The 22,660-nt window shown below is 40.5% G+C and overlaps 2 protein-coding genes across 3 annotated transcripts in view; one reads left to right on the top strand and one right to left on the bottom strand.

Moving 5' to 3' along the window:
- LOC136839283 (chondroitin sulfate N-acetylgalactosaminyltransferase 2-like) overlaps positions 1-21,331 on the bottom strand; it is a 35,043-nt gene extending 13,712 nt beyond the window's left edge. Inside the window, exons 1-4 of the mRNA XM_067105095.1 lie at positions 20,618-21,331; positions 18,453-18,546; positions 17,542-17,664; positions 16,754-16,922 (exon numbers count right to left, since the gene is read on the bottom strand). Coding sequence (XP_066961196.1) covers positions 16,754-16,782 — 29 coding nt within the window. The 5' untranslated portion in view covers positions 16,783-16,922; positions 17,542-17,664; positions 18,453-18,546; positions 20,618-21,331. The remainder of the gene's footprint in view (positions 1-16,753; positions 16,923-17,541; positions 17,665-18,452; positions 18,547-20,617) is intronic.
- Positions 19,288-22,660, top strand: part of LOC136839282 (tektin-2-like) — a 39,928-nt gene continuing 36,555 nt past the window's right edge. The window contains exon 1 of one of the 2 annotated variants that reach the window (XM_067105093.1): positions 19,288-19,605. In XM_067105093.1, the coding sequence (XP_066961194.1) occupies positions 19,517-19,605 (89 nt within the window). In that variant the 5' untranslated portion in view covers positions 19,288-19,516. The remainder of the gene's footprint in view (positions 19,606-22,660) is intronic. The other variant, XM_067105094.1, reaches the window with a different exon arrangement.

The raw sequence follows: 22,660 nt of genomic DNA, 5'->3' as shown, positions 1-22,660 counted from the left end.
ATGACCTTAGAAATGGGAAAGAGGAACTCAAGTAGATTGAATGAAACTGGGAATTCCAGACACAGTCCGAGAAGCTTCCACGATGGGATCCCTCTGAAATGAGAGATATGCACATTATACGCCAGTAATGAAAATAGACAAAAGAATAATGAATTGAAGCTGCACTGAGGGTGCCAAAGGAGTAATAAAGAATTAATACTGCCGATGCAAGAGGCGCACGGACATTAGACAAGGGAGATTTCTGGCTTTCTCTTTAAGAAAATATTACGAGACAAAAGCGTGACTGAAATGGGGCTCTTCCAGGGCACTTTACCTTAGCAGATTTTCCGAGGCGCGTGAAGGCGGTCTGTGGATGACTTGCGATTTCGAGGACGAGTTTCTTCCACGTGGTGAGATGCAAGGGCTTCCGTAAAGGGGCAAGGCGATGGGGACTCCTCGAAACTCCAAGCAATGGCGTGTGGGCTCGAGGAATATGGTCGAAAGGGCACGAGGAAAAGTATACTTTGAAAGGGCCACGTGGTTAGGATGCAAGGGCATCGGTGGGGCCAGGTGTTGAGGACGTCTTCACAAGTTCACTCCATATCTTCCAGCCCGCGTGTGTGTCGAGACCTCGTGGGCTTTTGCTTTTATCCCCTCCTTTGGGGCAGGGGGGGGTGCGCCCAACACAGATGCTTTGACTCATTGCACCTGCTGCCCCGCAGGGAGGTTTTGGCCTGTAGGAGAAACGCCCAAGCCAGATTACTTTTGCCTCGAAGGAAAGATCTTTATCAAAAATGGGAGCGCCTTTAATCTTTTAACCCCTGTTTTTAAGTCGATAGACAGATGGTCTATCGATCGCCGGCTGGCAGTAAATGAAACACGACAGAACAACCAACAACAACAAAGGAGGGGGAGGCAATTTGCTAGCGAATTCTTGCTAATCATAATAATATATATATATATATATATATATATATATATATATATATATATATATATATATATATATATATATATATATATATATAATATATATATATATATATATATATATATATATATATATATATATATAGCCTATATATATTTATATATATATATATATATATATATATATATATATATATATATATATATATATATATATAATATATATATATAAACCTCGATGGCTCAGTCGGTTACAGCAGCAGCAGGACTTCCAGAGGTCTGTATGGGTTAAAACCCCAGCCGACTGATCAGAGAGGCAGACACTTTGCTATCCGTGTAGACATCCCGGGATTATATATGTAATCAACGGATAGGTTTGCTTAAAAAGCAAATGGATGTTACAGACTAAATACACACACAAAACAAAGCCACTACAACACCTTCTAAAAACATAACAAATATCTCACACATCTCGAACTCTCGCCATACCCGCGCAATAACTTTTCGCTGCTGGGAAGAAAGGGCGTTGGGTCGGGTATGATACATGAAACATACGTACCGGGGTCTAAGCGATGTCAGGCAGGGCAGCCGATCGAGACCACAGGTCTACCCCAAAGCCAAATCAAAAGTCCTTCAAAGAAGGCATCGTGCTTACCCCATACAAAAATGGGAATAAAAGCACGTTAAAAGAAGAAGAAGAAGAAGAAGAAGATATATATATATATATATATATATATATATATATATATATATATATATATATATATATATATATATATATATATATATATATATATATATATATATAATCAGTAATGCTTGCAAACGTTCTTTAATATCCAGTTCGCTCTACCTCGGAAATAATATATTTTCATATATGTTACCGAAGGGGAATTTTTAGTTGATAATAAAAAGCTCCACTGTAGTCCTGAGTTCTTGTCCTTCGCTGGTTCTGAGCCCACGAGACGACGAACTTATTGTCAACTAAAAATTCCCCTTCGGTAACATATATGAAAATATATTATTTTAGTAGAGCGAATTGATATTAAAGGACGTTTGCAGCTTACTGATTGTATATGAATCACGGTGATGTGATAAAAAAAGTCATATATATATATATATATATATATATATATATATATATATATATATATATATATATATATATATATATATATATACTGAGCCTAGAAAAAAATACCAGGATGCATGCCAAGAAAAAAATAACGAGAAAGGAGAACCGCTGAAATTTAGATTTTGAAAGCCTATGCAAGCGGCTTGCATGACTTCATGATAGGATATTTAGGTAATAACCATTTGAGGAATAGTGCTATATTTCCTCTTCAAAATCACACAGATTCGTGATCGCTAAAATCTAGTTAGGCGTGTATTCACACTTTTCCCACGTAATTATGAAAGGCAGCTTGAATCGCTGATCTCTCTCTCTCTCTCTCTCTCTCTCTCTCTCTCTCTCTCTCTCTCTTGTATAGCGAAGGCAAAGTTCCAGATAGACAAATAGACTGAGTGGTAGGCAAGCGTGAAATTGATTTAGGTTCCCAAAATTTTTCTTTTTCCCACACAATTCGCATTAGAGGAAATTACAGTCTGTGCAGATATAAACCTTCCCCATTTCTTCGTCACTAGGGTGGAAGTCATACCACCCCACCTAGTGTCTAAAAATAGCGCACCCCTGCTCGTGTCTCGCCATTCGAGAAAAATTTTTTTTTCATTTTGTTTTGTGCGTTTGTTTGGGGTTACTCTTTTGTGTGTGTGTCGTCTACTCATTGAATTAGGGGCCTTTATCATTTCAATATTCTTTGCTTACAAAAGGAAACCTCTCCCGTAAGCCCTACATGTAAAACCTCCCGCTAATCAGACTTCGTCTGTGCGGGAATCCTCCTAAGGAGCCAATATATTTCCAATCATTTGTTAATCATCGTCCCCCAGTCAGCCCGCTCTGTCGGTAAATCGGAAGACCAATCATTTGCTAGTCATCGTCCCCAACCAAACACGTTTTGTCGGTACCTTGGGAGACCAATCATTTGTTAATCATCGTCCCCAATCAGCCCGCTCCGTCGGTAAGGAGGGAGACCAATCATTTGCTAATCACCATCCCCAACCAAACCCGTTTTGTTGGTACCTTGGGAGACCAGTCATTTGCTAATCATCGTCCCCCCAATCAGCCCGCTCTGTCGGTAAATCGAGAGACCAATCATTTGCTAATCGTCCCCAACCAAACCCGTTTTGTCGGTACCTTGGGAGACCAATCATTTGTTAATCATCGTCCCCCAATCAGCCCGCTCCGTCGGTAAATCGGGAGACCAATCATTTGCTAATCGTCCCCAACCAAACCCGTTTTGTCGGTACCTTGGGAGACCAATCATTTGTTAATCATCGTCCCCCAATCACCCCGCTCTGTCGGCAAATTGGGAGACCAATCATTTGCTAATCGTCCCCAACCAAACCCGTTTTGTCCGTACCTCGGGAGACCAATCATTTGCCAATCGTCCCCAACAAAAAAACCCGTTTTGTCGGTATCTTGGGAGACCAATCATTTGTTAATCATTGTCCCCCAATCAGCCCGCTCCGTCGGTAAATCGGGAGACCAATCATTTGCTAATCGTCCCCAACCAAACGCGTTTCGTCGGTACCTTGGGAGACCAATCGTTTGTTAATCATCGTCCCCCAATCAGCCCGCTCCATCGGTAAATCGGGAGACCAATCATTTGCTAATCGTCCCCAACCAAATCCGTTTTGTCGGTACCTTGGGAGACCAATCATTTGTTAATCATCGCCCCCAATCAGCCTGCTCTGTCGGCAAATCGGGAGACCAATCATTTGCTAATCGTCCTCAACCAGACCCGTTTTGTCGGTACCTTGGGAGACCAATCATTTGCTAATCGTCCCCAACCAAACCCGTTTTGTCGGTACCTTGGGAGACCAATCATTTGTTAACCATCATTCCCCAATCAGCCCGTTCCGTCCTTAAATCGGGAGACCAATCATTTGCTAATCGTCCCCAACCAAACCCGTTTCGTCGGTACCTTGGGAGACCAGTCATTTGTTAATCATCGTCCCCCAGTCAGCCCGCTCCGTCGGTAAATCGGGAGACCAATCATTTGCTAATCGTCCCCAACCAAACCCGTTTTGCTGGTACCTTGGGAGACCAATCATTTGCTAATCATCATCCCCCAATCAAAACCGTTTGTTGGTACCTTGGGAGACCAAAGAATTCCAATTCCTAAGAGTTTTGAAAACCTTTCCTACTGTAAAGTCACCGACAGCCTCTCTGTTTGAAATTTGCGTGCATTTATTATACCCGGACAACCCCTTCCTACTCTCTGGGAAAAATTTTTTTTTTGTGTATCACTTGAATCAACCCCACCTGCACAATGTCGGCCAGATCTCAGCAGAGTGAGGATTTCAAGTTCTTCATGTCCTCCGGGAAGGAACTCGGCCTTTCTGGGAAAGAACTAAAAGATTGGGTACAGGAGAGGATGGACGCGATAAAGGCAGAAAGAGAGGCAGAAAGATTAGAAAAAGAGGCGGAAAGGAAGGCAGCGAGATTAGAAAGGGAGGCCCTAGAGAGGAGAGAGGTGGAAAGGGAGACAGTGAGATTAGAAAGGGAGGCCCAGAGAGAGAAGAGAGGAGGCAGAAAGAGTAGAGAATGAGAAGAAGCGCACCCATGAACTCCAGATGCTGGCACAGCGTGGCACTCCCCCCTCCCCTCCCGCCTCGGGGATGAGAGCCCTCAGCCAGGCCCACTCGTTTATGCCCAAGAGGGCCGAAGCTGAACCGTAAGTATGGCTCGACACAGCTGAGAAGGTCCTGGAATGTTGCACCCTCTCCCCCGCCGAACTCTAGTATTAACTAACTTCCTCGGTGGAAGGCACTGATTGCCTACAACGCCCTACCTGCGGCCGACCAAGAGGACTGGGATTGTCGTCAGTAAACCATTACAAAAAATGCAGGAGATAACCCTGAACGCTGGAGGAGGCGCTGGAGAGGCGAGTCAAGGAAGTCGGCCAAACTCAGGCAGATTGGGCCTACCATTCGGAGCGCACCCATAATTAGTGGTTTGAGTCCGTGGGAGTCAAGACCCTGGCCGACTCCATAGAACAAATGGAAATAGAGCATATCTTGCTCTACGGACCTCCTGCCCTCGCCACCACATAGGGGAGAAGGAGCCCACGACGTTGGTGGAATGCTGTCGATCGCCGACTCCTGGGATACTCATCACCCCAGGAGAGCTCCTGCAGCGCAGAATTAGTCCACCCGCCTGCCTTTCGGGTGCCCCTCCGCCAAAGAATGGGCAATCACAGAAACCCGTTGTCTGCGGGTTCTGTAGGAAGATTGGGCATTCCAAAGAGCAATGCCGAAATAAACCAGCAGAGCGCCTCTTTCTCCCGGAAAACCAACTAATAAGTCGCCTGCGCCCTCCGCAGGGGTAGTGCGAAGAGATTTCAGCCAAACCTTTTGCACAGCGTGCAAGGTTTATGGCCACTCTCCCTCATGGGCAAGATGCCCTAGAAATAATAAGTCCGGCACTCCTGCCGTCGCCCTGGCAGTTACGAATCCCAAGTGCTTAGCCCCTCCAGCCGAGGGTTCCATATACGTGGCACCCCCTCGAGGTAGCTACCCAGCACGCCAGGTCAAGGCATTTGACGACTCTGTTGCGCAAATTTTCCTCATAAGGAAATACAAAGTTCCCTACAGAGCTATCATTAACCGACGCAAACTCGTCACAATTGGGGGTATCAATGAATTTAAAATGATACTCCCTACTGTCCAATTGAGGGTCACAAGACCTCATAAATCTCGAATTTGCAACCTTGCAGTAGTAAGCCATCTTCCCGGAGGTTATGACATCCTCCTAGGACAGGACTTCCAGTCCTCATTTAAGTTTCCAAGATCACTGCCAGTGCCAGGGCCCCAATCAGATCTCCCTCCAGGAGATTCCAAAATCGATTCCAAATCTCTGCCAGTGCCACTTGCATGCACTGAGCCATGCCAAGCTCCGTCCGTAACAGACGATGAGCAAATTCCAAAGCAAATAATAGTGCCTGCCCCTGCCTTAGTGCCAGTGCCAGAGCACACCCCCGACCTCCATTCAAGAGATCCCAATAAGGACCCCCTCTCTTCTCCTGGCTTGGCTCCACTACCAGTGCCGGTAAGGGAGACGGATCCTGCCGACCACAGCGGAAGCTCACCTAAAGGTGCGGCCTCGCAACCCGTGCCTGAGCCGGTCATTCCTACCTGGGAGCCCCTCACGCCCCCCCGACCGCTTCCTCTCTGTCTCAGTCCTCTGCAGACATAGCAGTGAGTAATGATTCTTCCGTGTTTCAAATGGCCGATGAACTCGAGGAACTGCGACGGATCGTGATAGAGCTTGCAAAGAAGGCCCCTGCGTCAGCCGTCAAGGAAGCCGACACAGGTGGCACTCCAATACCCTCCCCGGGCTTGGTTCCACCGATTCCCTGGCCAAGACAAACCATCAAAGTCAGAAAGGTCCATGGGGAAAATACCACGGGCGTTGATAATTCCAGGTAGCTTCAAGAGAGCTCCCAAGCTCTCCTGGCACCCATGCCAACCTGGCACAGTGCCATCATTTTATCCGATGAAGACTTTGCACCTCTATCCAGAAGAGGATGTCAGGGTCCGCCACTATTCTTTTCACTCTCTCTCTCTCTCTCTCTTCTCTCTCTCTCTCTCTCTCTCTCTCTTTCTCTCTCTCTCTCTCTCTCTCTCTCTCTCTCTCTCTCTTATAACTATGTCCTTTATTCTTCCCCAAATATTTCCCTTCCTTACTTTTGATTATCCATCACATTTATTTTATGCCTTACCCAGGCCCTCATTTTACCTGGATCACTTCTGCTCATGCAGAGTGCCGTGACAGATATGCCAACACTATAAGCCCTACGACTCCCCCATTCATGCCATCGCCATTAGTTATTATTACATAAGCGCCAACTCGGCACAGTGTCATTATTGCAGATTCTGGCCAAATGATCCTGCCAGAGGGGTCGCGCCCTCTGGTTATCCTTGCAGCCGTCGTGGGCCAAGAATAATCCTAGCTGTTTACTATAGGCTAAGGAATATAATTTTAGCATATTTGATCACATCTAGTTACAACAATTTATGTTTAATTTGTGTCTGCCATTTATTCGTTTGTTATTTTTATACCTCATGTACTTAGATGAGTGCCACAAGGCACCTATAAAGTCAGTGCCACCTTTGTAATACAAGAGGCGTGGCCCGCTATCCAGAAGGCGGAGGCACGCCCCTTGCCTTCTTGTAATATCGGGAACTTCAGTCCACCCCCACCCAACTCTTTCCTTTGCTTGCTTATCTTAAAGTCTAACATAAAGTCCCCATCGTAGAGTAAAAATGGAGAACCCTTAAAATGATTAAATAAGCTTAAAGAGGAAATAATTTTACTTCCCTTTGATTACACCCTTTTCAGGTGCTTATTACAAGTGTTATAAGAGTGTCATGAGATTTGGTGCCAAGTATGGCACGGGACTACCAACTGATGGAAATCACGATGTCAATTAAATCCAAGTGTATTTCGTCATTTTCAACGCCGCTTACAAGGCAAACTAACCGCATGCATTTAGGGGATACCTATAATTAAGTAACCATGTATTCTAATTCTTTAACATCAACTTTTCTTTTCATTTGTTTGCAACAGCCTCATATACTGTGGCCTTGTAATCCTACTTAATTAACATTGATCGAGTCACTTTATAAAGTTATCACTGTGTAACCAAATCCAAAGTAATTACTCTTGTGCAAGTATTGAAAATTACCTTATGTCCTGTTAAAGTAATTTGTTCCAGTATGTCATCAACAGTAATGCCGCAGAGTTTCATAAATCCTTTAGAAGTAAAATTCACTGCAAGGCAGAATGTAGAGTAATGTAAAGCATTTTCCGCTCAGTTCTTGCTTAAATCGATGTTCACACCCGAATGAAGGTGTGTACATCATCTTGTGTGGGGAGCTATTATAATTAGCAAGAATTCGCTAGCAAATTGCTCCCTTTTTCGTTTCCTGTCTGCCGATCTATCGATAGACATATCTGTTTATCGACATGCGTGACTACCTGTCTATCAGCCTGAGCTGGACAATGGGTTAGCACAGTCAGAATACAAGGGATTAAATCGATTGTAGGCCACTCCCTTCAAGTAGATAATTCCTTATTCGAGGCAAAAGTGAATCTGTCTGGCTGATTCTTTCCAGGCAACCCCCCCGCCCCAGCTGCAGACAACAGCTGAAAATTACTCAACTCCCTATGTGCGTGGACATGCCCCCTGCCCATAGGAGAGGGCATAAAAGGGACAAGCAGAAAAGGGCTCGCTCTCAGACTCTCACTGTACTACATGGCGTAAAGATGACGAACACTCTCACCGCCATGCCCCTGGCTCGACGACGCCCTTAGCACACCACTTCTTATTCTAACCACGTGGCCTCTCAAAGTATATTTTACCTTCGTGCATTTCGACCACCAACCACGTGTTCCCTTTGCTGCTGGCCGGATCCATAACCCACTCCATTACCTGGCGCCGTGAAGCCCCCACATGTTGCCCACGCCCCGTCGGTGCCCCTACATCCTACCACGTGGAAGATCAATGCCTTTGCCCTTGTGAATCGGGAGTCATCCACGGGCCGCCTTCTTCGCTGGAACCACTTCTCACTTACGGTTAAGTGCTCTGAAAAGACTTCCATTCAGTCACGCTTTTTCCTTGTAGAATTTACTTAATTTGAGTGCCAGTAATCACCGAATCTTTTGTTCAATTCCACCCGTGCTACTCGAGTGTCGGCTCTCAGTGCTAAGCCATTATTATATTAACTCATCGAAGCTCATTGGCACCCTCAGTGCAGCTTCGAATTCATTATCCTTTTGTCTGTTTCCATTACTGGCGTATAATTTGTGTATCTCTCATTTCAGAGGGACTATATATCGTGGAATCTTCTCGGACTGTGTCTGGAATCCCCCAGTTTCATTCACCCCGTAGGAATCCCCTTCAGGATCAGTAATTTAATTGCATTTCTCTTTCCCGTACTAATGTTCTTTATGTAAATATACTCCTGTAAGTTTACCCACGTGTTTACATAATACTTCCTTCAGTAGTAAGAGCCTTACGCTCATATGAAATTCCCTCTTTTTCTCTTGTTTTATGTTTCCCTGGACCTTTACAAAAGTCAGAATCACAAGGCTAAAGTATCTGCAGCTGTTGCTACCTGTCTCACAGAAACTATTTCAAAACCAGATTGTCCAGGAAAAACATAAATATATATATATATATATATATATATATATATATATATATATATATATATATATATATATAGAAATCATCAACACACAATCACGTGTGGAACAGAAATAAATTTCTGACTCACGTCGGGGATCGAACCCAGGTCTCTCAGGTGAAAGCAGGGCGTTATCCACTAGGCCATACAAGTCTAAAAGCAGTTGGAACCCTGAGCAACTGTACTTTAGATTACCTGGGCAAGCTAACTGCTGCTTTCCACCTGAGAGTTTTCCCCAAATTCCCGACTCAGCAATGAGTAGACAGCATTTCATTCTGTATCCCTTCTGAGTGAATAAGATGATGAAATCATCAACACACAATCACGTGTGGAACGAAATAAATTTCTGACTGAAATCAGGATCGGGCAGGTCTCTCAGGTGGAAAGCAAGGGTGTTATCCACTAGGCCATACAAGTCTAAAAGTTGGAACCTGGTGCAACTGCTCTCAGGTTCCAATTACCTGGGCAGTGCTAACTGCTTGCATTCCACCTGAGAGTTTTCCCCAACTTCCCGACTCAGCAATGACCCAATAGACAGCATTTCATTGAATTATCCCTTCTGAGTGAATAAGATAGAAATCATCAACACACAATCACGTGTGGAACAGAAATAAATTTCTGACTCACGTCGGATCGAACCCAGGTCTCTCAGGTGGAAAGCAGGTTAGTTATTCAGGACCATACAAGTCTAAAGAAGTTTGGAACCTGAGACTTGTGTGATTACCTGGGCAAGCTAACTGCTTGCATACCAGAGAAGTTTTCCCCAACTTCCCGACTCAGCAATGTTCCAATAGACAGCATTTCATTGAATTATCCCTTCTGATTTAATAAGATAGAAATCATCAACACACAATCACGTGGAACAGAAATAAATTTCTGACTCACGTCGAATTCCTTGGGTGCAGTTGCTCTCAGGTTCCAACTTCTTTTAGACTTGTATGGCCCAGTGGATAACGCCCTTGCTTTCCACCTGAGAGACCTGGTTCGATCCCCGACGTGAGTCAGAAATTTATTTCTGTTCCACACGTGATTGTGTGTTGATGATTTCTATCTTATTCACTCAGAAGGATAATTCGAATGAAATGCTGTCTATTGGGTCATTGCTGAGTCGGGAAGTTGGGGAAAACTCGCTGGTATGCAAGCAGTTAGCTTGCCCAGGTAATTCCTTGGGTGCAGTTGCTCTCAGGTTCCAACTTCTTTTAGACTTGTATGGCCTAGTGGATAACGCCCTTGCTTTCCACCTGAGAGACCTGGGTTCGATCCCGACGTGAGTCAGAAATTTATTTCTGTTCCACACGTGATTGTGTGTTGATGATTTCTATCTTATTCACTCAGAAGGGATAATTCGAATGAAATGCTGTCTACTGGGTCATTGCTGAGTCGGAAGTTGGGGAAAACTTTCGCTGGTATGCAAGCAGTTAGCTTGCCCAGGTAATTCCTTGGTGCAGTTGCTCTCAGGTTCCAACTTCTTTTTTAGACTTGTATGGCCTAGTGGATAACACCTTGCTTTCCACCTGAGAGACCTGGGTTCGATCCCGACGTGAGTCAGAAATTTATTTCTGTTCCACACGTGATTGTGTGTTGATGATTTCTATCTTATTCACTCAGAAGGATAATTCGAATGAAATGCTGTCTATTGGGTCATTGCTGAGTCGGGAAGTTGGGGAAAACTCGCTGGTATGCAAGCAGTTAGCTTGCCCAGGTAATTCCTTGGGTGCAGTTGCTCTCAGGTTCCAACTTCTTTTAGACTTGTATGGCCTAGTGGATAACGCCCTTGCTTTCCACCTGAGAGACCTGGGTTCGATCGACGTGAGTCAGAAATTTATTTCTGTTCCACACGTGATTGTGTGTTGATGATTTCTATCTTATTCACTCAGAAGGGATAATTCGAATGAAATGCTGTCTATTGGGTCATTGCTGAGTCGGGAAGTTGGGGAAAACTCGCTGGTATGCAAGCAGTTAGCTTGCCCAGGTAATTCCTTGGGTGCAGTTGCTCTCAGGTTCCAACTTCTTTTAGACTTGTATGGCCTAGTGGATAACGCCCTTGCTTTCCACCTGAGAGACCTGGGTTCGATCCCGACATGAGTCAGAAATTTATATATATATATATATATATATATATATATATATATATATATATATATATATATAAAGAGAGAGAGAGAGAGAAAGAAAGAAGAAAGAGAGAGAGAGAGAATGATCCCTAAGCCTCCCTACAGGTTTTTATCCTGCCAGCTTCCATGCCTTCTGCTCCTCTGGCTAGCTGTTCCTCATCCCCTCTCATCACATGTCCAGACCATCTCAGTCCAAGAGTATTCGCTCAGATACACCTAGACGCTGAACTTCAATTCAGTTAGTGATAGCACTACATAGTCTAATGCTAACGAAAGACTATCAAAATGTATTTGTGATATTGTAAGGCAATGGTAATGATCCTAAAAAGCTTACCAAGTTGATCATGTTAATCACGATCTTGTCTGCTCCGTGATTGAATAGTCTGGCGATCACCTTTGATCGTATCTGGGCTAATGTAATGAGAAAACGTGCAAGGAAAGATTAATTTCCAGGAAAAATTTTTAAATGGTCTACGTGACGCGCATATAGAGCTGAAAACTTTACTATAATAGAAGCATGGAACTATGTCAGAAGCTACGACTGAGTCCCAAATGCGCAAGAAATCTGTTCGCAAAATTGAAAGAATACTGTCACGCAATCTGTCTCCTTAAAGGAAATTTAATCCCGTTATGGATTCATTATTCTATAACCGATTATAAGCTACTTTTTTCCCTAGAGCGTCTGTAAAGATCTATGGCCTATCTCTCATTTCCTACGGGCTACTTATGAGCAAGAGCCCGTGCTGGCATAAGGCAAGCTCGGTCTAAATTCTCTCTCATCCTTACGCATTCCGCTGTCAACTGCAGTGCAACTTCATATAAACCATATTTGTTCCAGAGGTTTGTTCTTGCAAAACGTGCTCTCTCTCTCTCTCTCTCTCTCTCTCTCTCTCTCTCTCTCTCTCTCTCTCTCTCTCTCTCTCTTGGGATCAGGGTTTTCGTATGTCGTCATTTGACCATATCATTTTTGTGATATAGCATATTTTATCTATTATATATATACTGTATATATGTATATATATATATATATATATATATATATATATATATATATATATATATATATATATATATATATATATATATATATATATATGTATGTATATATATAATACATATAATATATATATATATATATATATATATATATATATATATATATATATATATATATATATATGAATATATATACTTTATGTGTGTATATATATATTTGCTATATATATATATATATATATATATATATATATATATATATATATATATAAATATATATACTGTATGTGTGTATATATATATTTGCTATATATATATATATATATATATATATATATATATATATATATATATATATATATATATATATATACCTTCCCGCTGTTGCCGTTGTTTATTTTTCAGGTTGACGACAAATGTGTACTCAGAGTACACATCCCAATGCATAAACATTCTCATTACCTCCTTTCAAACACATTTAGAAGTACTGAACACCATTTTCAAATTGACCACCAACTCTTCAGCCTTCACTTGTAAGTGTGCTTATTCGCATGTGTGTGCACATTTGCACAAAAAAACACGAGCGCATGTATATATAATATTCAAAAGGATATTCAAGCTGTCGCAGATTAAGAATATAAATGATAACAGTCAGGCTGGGAAAGGCGACCATAATGTTCTTCGAATACCCCAACAACTAAAAAGATGTGAAAACCTTGTTATAATCAGATAAAAACCAATATCAATTAGAAGCATATCTATTCCCATCAGCCCTTTGCATCATAAAGTTAACCTCAAAGACAGACAATTACTTAATTGAATCATGTCGCCAGCCGGGAACGACGTACGGGATAATGGATTACTCTGCAACAAATGGATTACATCAAATCCCTTACTTCCCGCTTAGTCCCAACAAAGAATTAATGTGCTGTAAGCGAAGGAAATAACATGAACAATTAGTCAGCGTCTGACACAGTCAATTCCCCCCTTTCTTCAAGTAAAAAAAATATAACGCAACGAGTGTCTATACTGGTAGATATTGTAGGCAGTTTCGTATTGGTAAAGGCTAATTCTCTTCCGAACAGTGGGATCGAGACACAAGGCTGCCTGAAATTTACTTACTTAACTTTCCCTAATTCCTACTTACTGCACGGAAATAGCTTACGCAATTTCACTAGGCAATATTAATTATTCATACACTAGACTTCATAAAAGAAATATGATTATACCAGGTTCTCGTAGATGGAGGCGAAGTGGTGAAGCAATGGGAAAAGATGAAATACAGTGGAAGAATACTAGCAGACAGCAGATACTCGTCAATCTTCAGACCTACCGTTACGTGGTTTGCTTGCGCACTGCAACTGTCGATACAGCTTCTTGAAAAACACACGGGCATTGTCTATACCCGGGTCACTAGTAAACAAGACAGGGAGAGGAACAAAGGGTAAAGTTTTGCTTGAGCATGACGTGTGCTCTTTGTCTAAAGGTTAGCCTCTCTCTGCTGGCGTCGGGTCAGGTCAGGGCAAAGCTGTAGTCCGGGGCTGTTTGCCCGACGTTCGACCATAGGCCCAGGCAGTCTGAAAAATTGACAGAGACATCGCCGAATGCATAGGACAGAGCAAAAGGAAGCTTAAGACCACCTTCACTAGAGGTTACTTGGTAAAACCCCTATGGTTTAGGCCTCTAATGCTAAACTATCCCTGCTAAAGACGTTATTTTTTGAAAAGCACTGCCTACCGGCCTCACTCGCATTCGACAGAGATTCTGTCCCGTCTTTGTTAGAAGGACATTCTTACTAAAATAATGCAGAGAGGGCGAACAGCAGAATATTTATAAAAAGGGCGAACAGCAGAATATTTATAAAAATATGAAGGCCGATAAGACAGCCTCCAGAGATGTGAATAAAGATGACGATGGGTATGGTTACGATTTCGAAGAACGTGGTGTCGACGGAGGACTGATTATAAATAGGTTCATTATCATAAGTTAGATAACGAAGATAGCCTATCTCATCGCTTTCCACCCGAAGTGCGGTAACAGCAATAATCCTAAGACATTTAGCTAAACTTCTAGAATAAAGAAAATTGGAATGAGAAACACTACTAAAGCAACGTACATCTTCAAGAAAAAAAGTATATTTGAATTCTTCGCACTGGATTATTTGCAGGTGTTTCTGAGAAAGCGCTCAGCGTCACGCACAGTTAACATCGGAATATATGCAAGTCCAAACTGATATTCCATTTTAATTTTACTGCGATATTCGGGTGAGTAATAACCTCTAAACTATGCGTGCATGATTACGTTTTATTGCTCGTAAAATCGACCCCAACGGTAATACGAAAAGAGGCGAAAAACTAGATTTTATAAGTTTACCTTTGCAAGAAAAAATGTAACCAACTTTCAGACTTAACGCGTATGAAATTGTAGATAACAAATTGCCAAGCCTATACGTAAAGTGGAGAAACGATAAAAAAAAAAAACTCATTGATAAGAGAGAGAGAGAGAGACAGAGTCAAAATATAAACCTGAATAAGTAGAAATGTAAGAAAGAACTCAGCAATACGAGACACAGTCAAAATTTAACACCTGAGTAAGCAGAAGTGTAGAAAAGAAATGATTCAATATAAATATATTCCCAAATTATGTTTGGAGCATCAAATTAATTTCACCCATCACAGTGATTAAAGGCGTAAATGCATACAGGTATGTTCAAGGTTAAATGGATGACCTCAGATTTTGATCGTTTTATAATGACAGACTACAAATGAGGAGCGGTATTTCAAAGATTTTTGAAAATGTGAAAAAATGGTTCACGAGTGGCTTCGTTCATGCAAACACACGTACATAATCTCCACGTGTCCGTTCCACCACCCTCTCTCTCTCACACACACACACACACACACATACATATGTATATATATACACATACTATATACATACATATATGTATATATATATGTGTGTGTATATGTATAGTTGATATGCAGTTAATAGTAAATAACTGAATACAATTACATGATGTGTACAGTGTCACACCAAGAATTTCCGGACTAACCTCGCAATATCATACATTATCTTGTCTATATTTAAAAAAGATAAAACCGTAAGCTTTCGTTTACAACCGACAGGCTTCTTTAAACTGGAATATGGCAGAAATTTGCATAAAAAAGCTTTTTTTTAAGATCGTAAACATATAAAAAACATTTGAAGCGAAGAGCTTAGCAACTTCAAATTTAGGGATATGCACCAAAAAAGAGGGTGGTTTGTGAAAGTTTGTCTGTCAGAAAAAAATCAAGAGGACGAGGGGGAGAAGAAAAAAAATTCAGAAAATATTAGACAGAAATGGTGTGCTGAAGAAGAAGAGAATTACTCGGGAACAATGTCAAACGGCAATCTTGTTATTAAATTTTCTTCAAAGGTTCAACAACATCTTTAAAATGGAGTAATCTCAATTTTAGTGAGTCTTAAAAGTTAAAAAATTAGATATCCAGTTCATAGTTATTCTATATCATGTAATTTATTAAGATTTAAAAACAAAAGTTCTAACAATTGTGAAATGTTTTATAAAGGTATGACTATTCATGCAATATTCTCTGTAAAGCTCTTTTGTAAAGACATGTATGTGTAAAATTTTATCTAATGTGTATGGCTTATAGCGGGATTAAAGGATTCAATTCAATTCAATTCAGTTTAAGTGATAAGGTATCGAAAGGTCGAGCCTTGGGAAATAAGTATCTAAGACACCATTTGACTTCCAGCTAGTACATAGTCGCGCGAAAAGGGAATCAAACTTTTTTCTTTTTTTTTGTACTAATAGCTTGTTTCTCAATGACTCTGTAAGTCAATTCCTGCTATTTTAGTCCGAAAAAGCCATTCAGTTGCATGCGAATGTCTGCAAATTCAATAGAACATACCGATGGGACATTTTATATGATTATGGATTTACCCCTGTCAATATATTATGTGACTTGCCTTTTTTTTAGCTGCAGAACATTTTACATTCTAGGAACAAGAATTTTACGAATATTTAGTATTATGAAAAACTGCTCAAGTTTTGTATTACATCACCTTACTGGTTTTCATTTTTAGAATATTAATAATAATTAGATATTTGCATAGACATGACATCCCTAGACTTAGGTACACTATAAAATTAAACCGAGTTAAAATACGAAAATTAAGCTTGCCCTTAAAGGAATTTTTGCTCTACTTGAGTTCATATAATTTGTCGGCTCTCATGGGTGCAGAAGGGTGGTAAGCAGGGCCCTATTCTTTCGCCAATTTCAAAGCTCCGTCTTCGCAATTATCAAGCTCTTAAAACTCAAATTCCGAAAATAATAAGACGAAGAGGAACATGATAAAAAACAATACAATGATGACTAGAAGCAAAAATGATAAACAATAATATAATGACGACATACCCCCCACCTACAAAGGTGCCCTCTTTCATCTGAGTTTTCAGGTAGGCTGAAGCCACCTCTTTGACAGAACTTAAGTGCTCCTGCTCCTGTTGCGTGAGGCTTCGCTCGGGTGCCCTCGATCTGGTAGACGCGATCTGAGTCGAACTGCCTGAATGCCGTTTTCTGGTTGCTGAAAGGCCGAGGAGAAAACATCAGAACAGTCATCATCAGAATAATCAGTGATTAGGACATGTCCCCGTTTGATTGTGATTTGTGATCTCTGAGTGCGTCTCTATATGACAGAAATTGGAAGAAGAGGGATAATAAAATAAAGAATGATCGACTTCTCACAATTATGTTAAAATTCGTTAGGAAATTATTAATTTCAAGCTAAAATAAAAAAAATATGCAGAAGTTTGCATGCAATGGCGAATACTAAGCATGAACACAGGCAGTCGTTATTGCCTCGATGCCAAATACTTCCTGCAAAGAATGCTATCCCACAAATTACATAACTTTAGAACAACGTATCATGTAGCTTACAGCCTCGCTTAACAGATAAAGTACTAAGCCCCTTGGGTCTTACCAACATAACAAGATTAATCTCAATTAGAATGCTACTGTGTTGTTTAAAAATGAAACGTTAGAAAATATACTATTCGTTCACATTCTACTTGTACGAAAAAGTATACTTGTGTTCATGCATGTTCTTTGTATATTTGTACCAGTATGCATGTACGTACATACGTATGTATGTATAATGCATGTGTGTGTACAGAGAGAGAGGAAGACAGGATGTTCACGCTTACTTCTTAGCTATCTTTAGATAAAACTGCCACTATCAGAATATTCGACTAGCTTCCCTTCCTCTCTCACAATTCCAGTCTCGTTCACCTTCCCGTAAGCAGAGGTAAAGTCGTCATTTACAAGCACTGGAAGATATAATTAGCTATTAATATAACACTAATGTAACAACCTGAAAAAAGTAATTGCATGCATACATAGATGGGAAGTGACTTCCACCTCTCACTTCAGATTACTCCAGCCTCGACTTCCAAACACCTCTTAGAAGAAATTCAGAATCTGATGAAAAGTTATTACAAAAACCAGTTTTGTTTAGATACTGCAAGAACCACTCTTTGTCCCAATTACTTGAGCTCTAAGTTAGCCCTCCCGTCTCTCCTTGGAATATTAGCCCCATATTTCGGATGTTTCATTTTTTCTTACCTTGGCCTTAAATTTAATACTGCTGAGGAGAGAGGCTAAGAAAATGCCATCGAAATATGACAGTAATGCTCCAAATTGGACATATAAATCTGACATCAAGCTTTGTTAACTGTAATAAAGAAAAAGTCTACGGAAGACATGAAGCATTTTCAAGGGAGCTTTAACAGTGAGGACCACTATGATCGCTCCATGAAAAGTCTGAAGCAATCAAGACAGGGAAAGTAAAGACATGAGAAGTTCAAATAAATTTTCATCTAGAGCAAAGTCGTTTTTTTAGAGAACTATTAGAAAATAATTATTAACCTACCAAGGAATGTTAAGTCATTCAAAATGCAGATTTGAAGAATTAACGACAGAATGCAAAATATTATTTCTGTTGTAATGACTAATTCTGTATGAACCAAGTAATGTAACACTGAACCTAAATTTTCCCAACCGTCCGGCAAGTTAACCTAAACTGCAGACAGCAGTAAAATTAAGTACATAAACTTACTCCTGATTACCAAGAAGCCTCCGGTGATTAGAAAAACTAGGCTGGCGTAGACCCCTGGCTTCCTCATATGAAGAATTGCCATCGTGGATTCTACCTGAAGTGGAAAAAAGAAATAGCTTGAACACACGTTTTTTGGAAGACGGTCAGGTTAGATTAAGTTTTGCAAGGTACAAAATTTCATATCGGTTAACGTCTTTATCATACACCTTTTAGTTAATCTTTTTAGTCTGGCGGGAAAAATATCAAGTAAAACTGAACAAAAGACTGTAGGTTGTTTAAAGTTTTAACAGCAGCAAGTGCTGGAGGTTCCGGGGGGGGCTTTGTCTCGAGTGTAGGATCACTGCTCCCTAGGATGGATTAGGTTTGGATATAAAGTGTGCTCTTTCGAAACCCAGCCAACGTACATTTTAACTTTGGATTCAAAGACCTTGTATACATAACCTACGTCTACTTTCTATATCCGTTCTATAATGTTGATAAAACCTTGAAAAGTCGTGATTAAGAAAATACCTTTAAAAATAAATACTGCATTATTCTTATATATGCGGATAAAAGACTGAGTGAATTAAGAAGAAACTTGTTAACTGCAAAGTTAGTATGAACTTTAATATCTATTTCAATATACAAATACAAAAGATCTTGTAACTGAAAAAGATATGCAGGCTACCCACATCAGGGGAGTAATGTCTGTTGTATAGGGTAACAGTAGTGCTAAAGGACTGATGGTTTCACCTTCGATCCTGTCATCAGTAATTATGCCCTAGTGTGTAGGTTGAATGCTTAGAAAAATCTTTATTGCAAATATAGTCACATACAATTTCACTGATATTTGCATTATGGTCCTTCTCAGGAAAATGTAGAGCAAAATGCAATAAAGATACGGAGAGTTTCAATCCACTGTTCACGAGTACCGGATCCTTGCGAACTCTTCCGGTCCATTAAAAACAGTTGTCGTTCTAAACAGCTCGGTCAGTTGTGATTCAGGTAGTGCACAACATCACAAACTTCAGTTTCACGTCTTTCCAAGAGATTGAACAGGGTGTGTACATCAAATAATTATATAAATGCATTGTAAAGTAGTCATTGCTGCCGAAGTTGTTCCTGTGACGGCAAAACAAGTGCTGCAGGAGACAAAATTGTACACGAGGCCATGGTAAGAGCACGCAGCACATATCACTTCAACCTTTCTGAATATTGAATAAACACAGGGCAGCCAATTAAATGACAAATTGCGCTCAGAAACAACACGGGAGAAAGCTTTTTAGCAGCACGTCAATACTTTCAGGCGCAGCCGGGTGAACAAGTCTGTGGGCGCAATTACACACGAACACCCATCAATTATTATTCACAGAAAAAAAGATTGGGGCTGGAAGGAACGCACTCATTCCATGGTCTTTATTGTCTCTACTGACCAGTCAATTATTTTCTGCTTGATCACTGAAGAAACGCAGTTTCTTTTCCTCTGATGCAACTGCCTGAATAAAAAGAAACCAAAGTGCTACTGAAGATTAGTTTAGCGTCACATTGCAGGATTGATTGGCCAGAGTGCCCTCCGACTGCGCCTGTCTTCTATCTTATCGCTCGTTTTCAAGTGTCTTGGCTTAAATTTTTATAAAAACATTAAAATTTCCTCACTATTACTGACGCAAGCAACAGCCTTCCTTATGGAGATCGATAGAAGGGCCACCAAAAATAAACTTTGATTATAATGATGATGATGATGTCAACCGAGGACGTAGTGGCCAGTGAATAATGCAAGGGGTGGGGTATCGTCTGGATAGTGACTTTTTCGATGATTTCCTCATCATTAACTTATTTCAAATGAACGCCATATTCTTTTTTAGCTTGAACTTCAAGTCAGTGGGTCCTTAGGCTATTTCAATATGAATACGGGATTTATCTTCTGAATAATAATAATAATAATAATAATAATAATAATAATAATAATAATAATAATAATCTGATTGATTTTATTTGGCTGTACCAAAGAGTAACCTCCCAGGACAGATACGTTAACAGAGGTCGATTCAAATTTATCCTGCATCGCCCCATAAGATAAATAACCCCCTTGCGTATATTGTACTGAGAGCCAGAATTACTTCTTGACTTGTTTTATCAATTTCCTGATATTTTGGATAAACATTCCACTGAAAACGTTGACTTACCAAAGAAAATAAATGGAGGTGTTCTCCGCAGCAGGTGAAGCTCGAACCAGCAGTGATTAAAAGGTTAACCCTACTCCGCCGACTCACGAAGCACAAGGACTTATGCAGTCGATCATTTTCGTGTGGCTCAAGAATTTGGCACTTGAGCGATCGCCTTCTTTACTTAGAGGATGGCGCCGGACATGAGGTATGCGTAAAACATTGACAATCCAAGTTCAAATCCATTTATGTAAATAATTCATGGCTGGTTCTCCACAGAAGCAGCTATCATTTGAGCTCGTTTTTCAGCAAACTCTTCTTCCGGTAATTTCAAAGTTTGAGAGTCGTCCTTAACTTTAAACCTTCATCAGTTTAGAAAACTCCTAGTAGCATAAGTCTTGGAGAAACAAATCCAGTTATATATTGGTACCAATATATTAAAAAATAAATCTAAACAGAGAGCTTTCGGGAATCTGTACGATTCCCCTTTTCAGACTCCCAAAAGTTCTCTGTTTAGGTTTAGGTTTATTTTTTAATATGTCTGTACCGGTACGTAACTTTGGATTTGTTTCTCCGCCTTCATCAACATCAAGATTTTTTTCCCTCCCGCGTTTTTAAACGTTTTTTTTTCTTTTATATCCTCCAAAAAATTTTATTTTTCAGTTTCGTGATCACTCTTGTATCCTTTACAATACATCAAGCTTATTGGCATCAGATGATTCTGAACCTTACAAATAGAGGATACAATACATTTGCCAAGCAATCACTAGTTCCCTGCCTAGCGATTATCACCCATAAGATAAGGCAGTTGGTACCGCTAGTTTACAAATGACGTTAATTACAATAGTCACCTTTCATGGTCACTCACCAAAATGTTCTAATTATAGAGCAAATCGTTGTATCACTGGAGCACTTTCTTAAATAGCTGTAATCTCGCGCGGTCACTTGTCACTTGTCAGAATGACTGAAGGTTATTTACACTTTACATTGAGGGCCAAGGATCCTGTTGTTTACCGTCGTCATATTATAGATTTTAGTTCGTTTGCTGGTACAGTTAGGGTTAGACATGTTGAATGACGGCGAGGTCTGTTTGTACTGTACATAGTGGCTCTAATTTAACCTTCTTGTGCCTTTTGAATTTAATTTATTTTTTAATTTAATTTTTGAATTTAATATATTTTTTGATTTAATTTATTTTTAATTTAATTTATTTCCGTCATGGAAAAAATTCACGGCTCGCTAATGAACAGCTCCTAAAAGCTTACTCCTTACTTGAGTTTTTGTATGTCAGTCCACTTGGTCGAAGACTATGCTGTGTTGCAGGGACGCACCTTAAAAATCAATGTACGTTCGTGCATTCTTTTAAGTGCCACCAATCCTGTTGTCGCTGCTGTAGCAGGCGCTAGATAGGAATTAGGAACGTATTACTGTAGCGTCTTCTAATGGAAGCATACTGTATTGCCACCGGAGTGGACTTCGTGTGACAATTTACTGATCCATCCAGCCCCTCTGCAAGTTTAATCGAGGTCTCTCCATCCTATACAGCTCGGCACTCAGCCTCTGTGTTGTCACTGTTCTGAGTTGCAAGTCCTTTAAAATTTCCTTTTTGTTTTCCATGCTCAATCGCGCGAAACATCAAGAGACAATTCCATGAGTACCGGCGTTATTTGCTTTTCTGGTGGTAGACTTTGACCGTGTTGCATGAATATTCATATCTTTAGCTGAACCCACAGGTAAAGCTTGAAAAGAAACGACAGAGTGTTAAGTACTTTCGTATATTTCGTTCTGAGTACATTCGTGTAATTAACACATTTGTTCTCCGAAGATGTGTTAATTGCACGAAAGTACTCGGCACTCTGTCGTTTCTTTTCAAGCTTTTACTGTGGCATCAGCTGATAAACAAATCACGTTCATATTTTTTGCGATGTTTTAGTATGATACTTTTAATTTACTTCAGCTGGCCATCCCGTAGGCCATAGTAGATCGTATCACTATAACCTAACCAATTAATAACAAAATCATAAGAATTTAACGACATGCTCGTCCAAATATTTTTGACTAAAT

This window comes from Macrobrachium rosenbergii, chromosome 6, assembly GCF_040412425.1.
Source record: "Macrobrachium rosenbergii isolate ZJJX-2024 chromosome 6, ASM4041242v1, whole genome shotgun sequence".
In the NCBI taxonomy this organism is placed as follows: Eukaryota; Metazoa; Arthropoda; class Malacostraca; order Decapoda; family Palaemonidae; genus Macrobrachium; species Macrobrachium rosenbergii.
The sequence above is the reverse complement of the archived record's forward strand: the minus strand, read 5'-3'. Positions and strand labels throughout refer to the sequence as shown.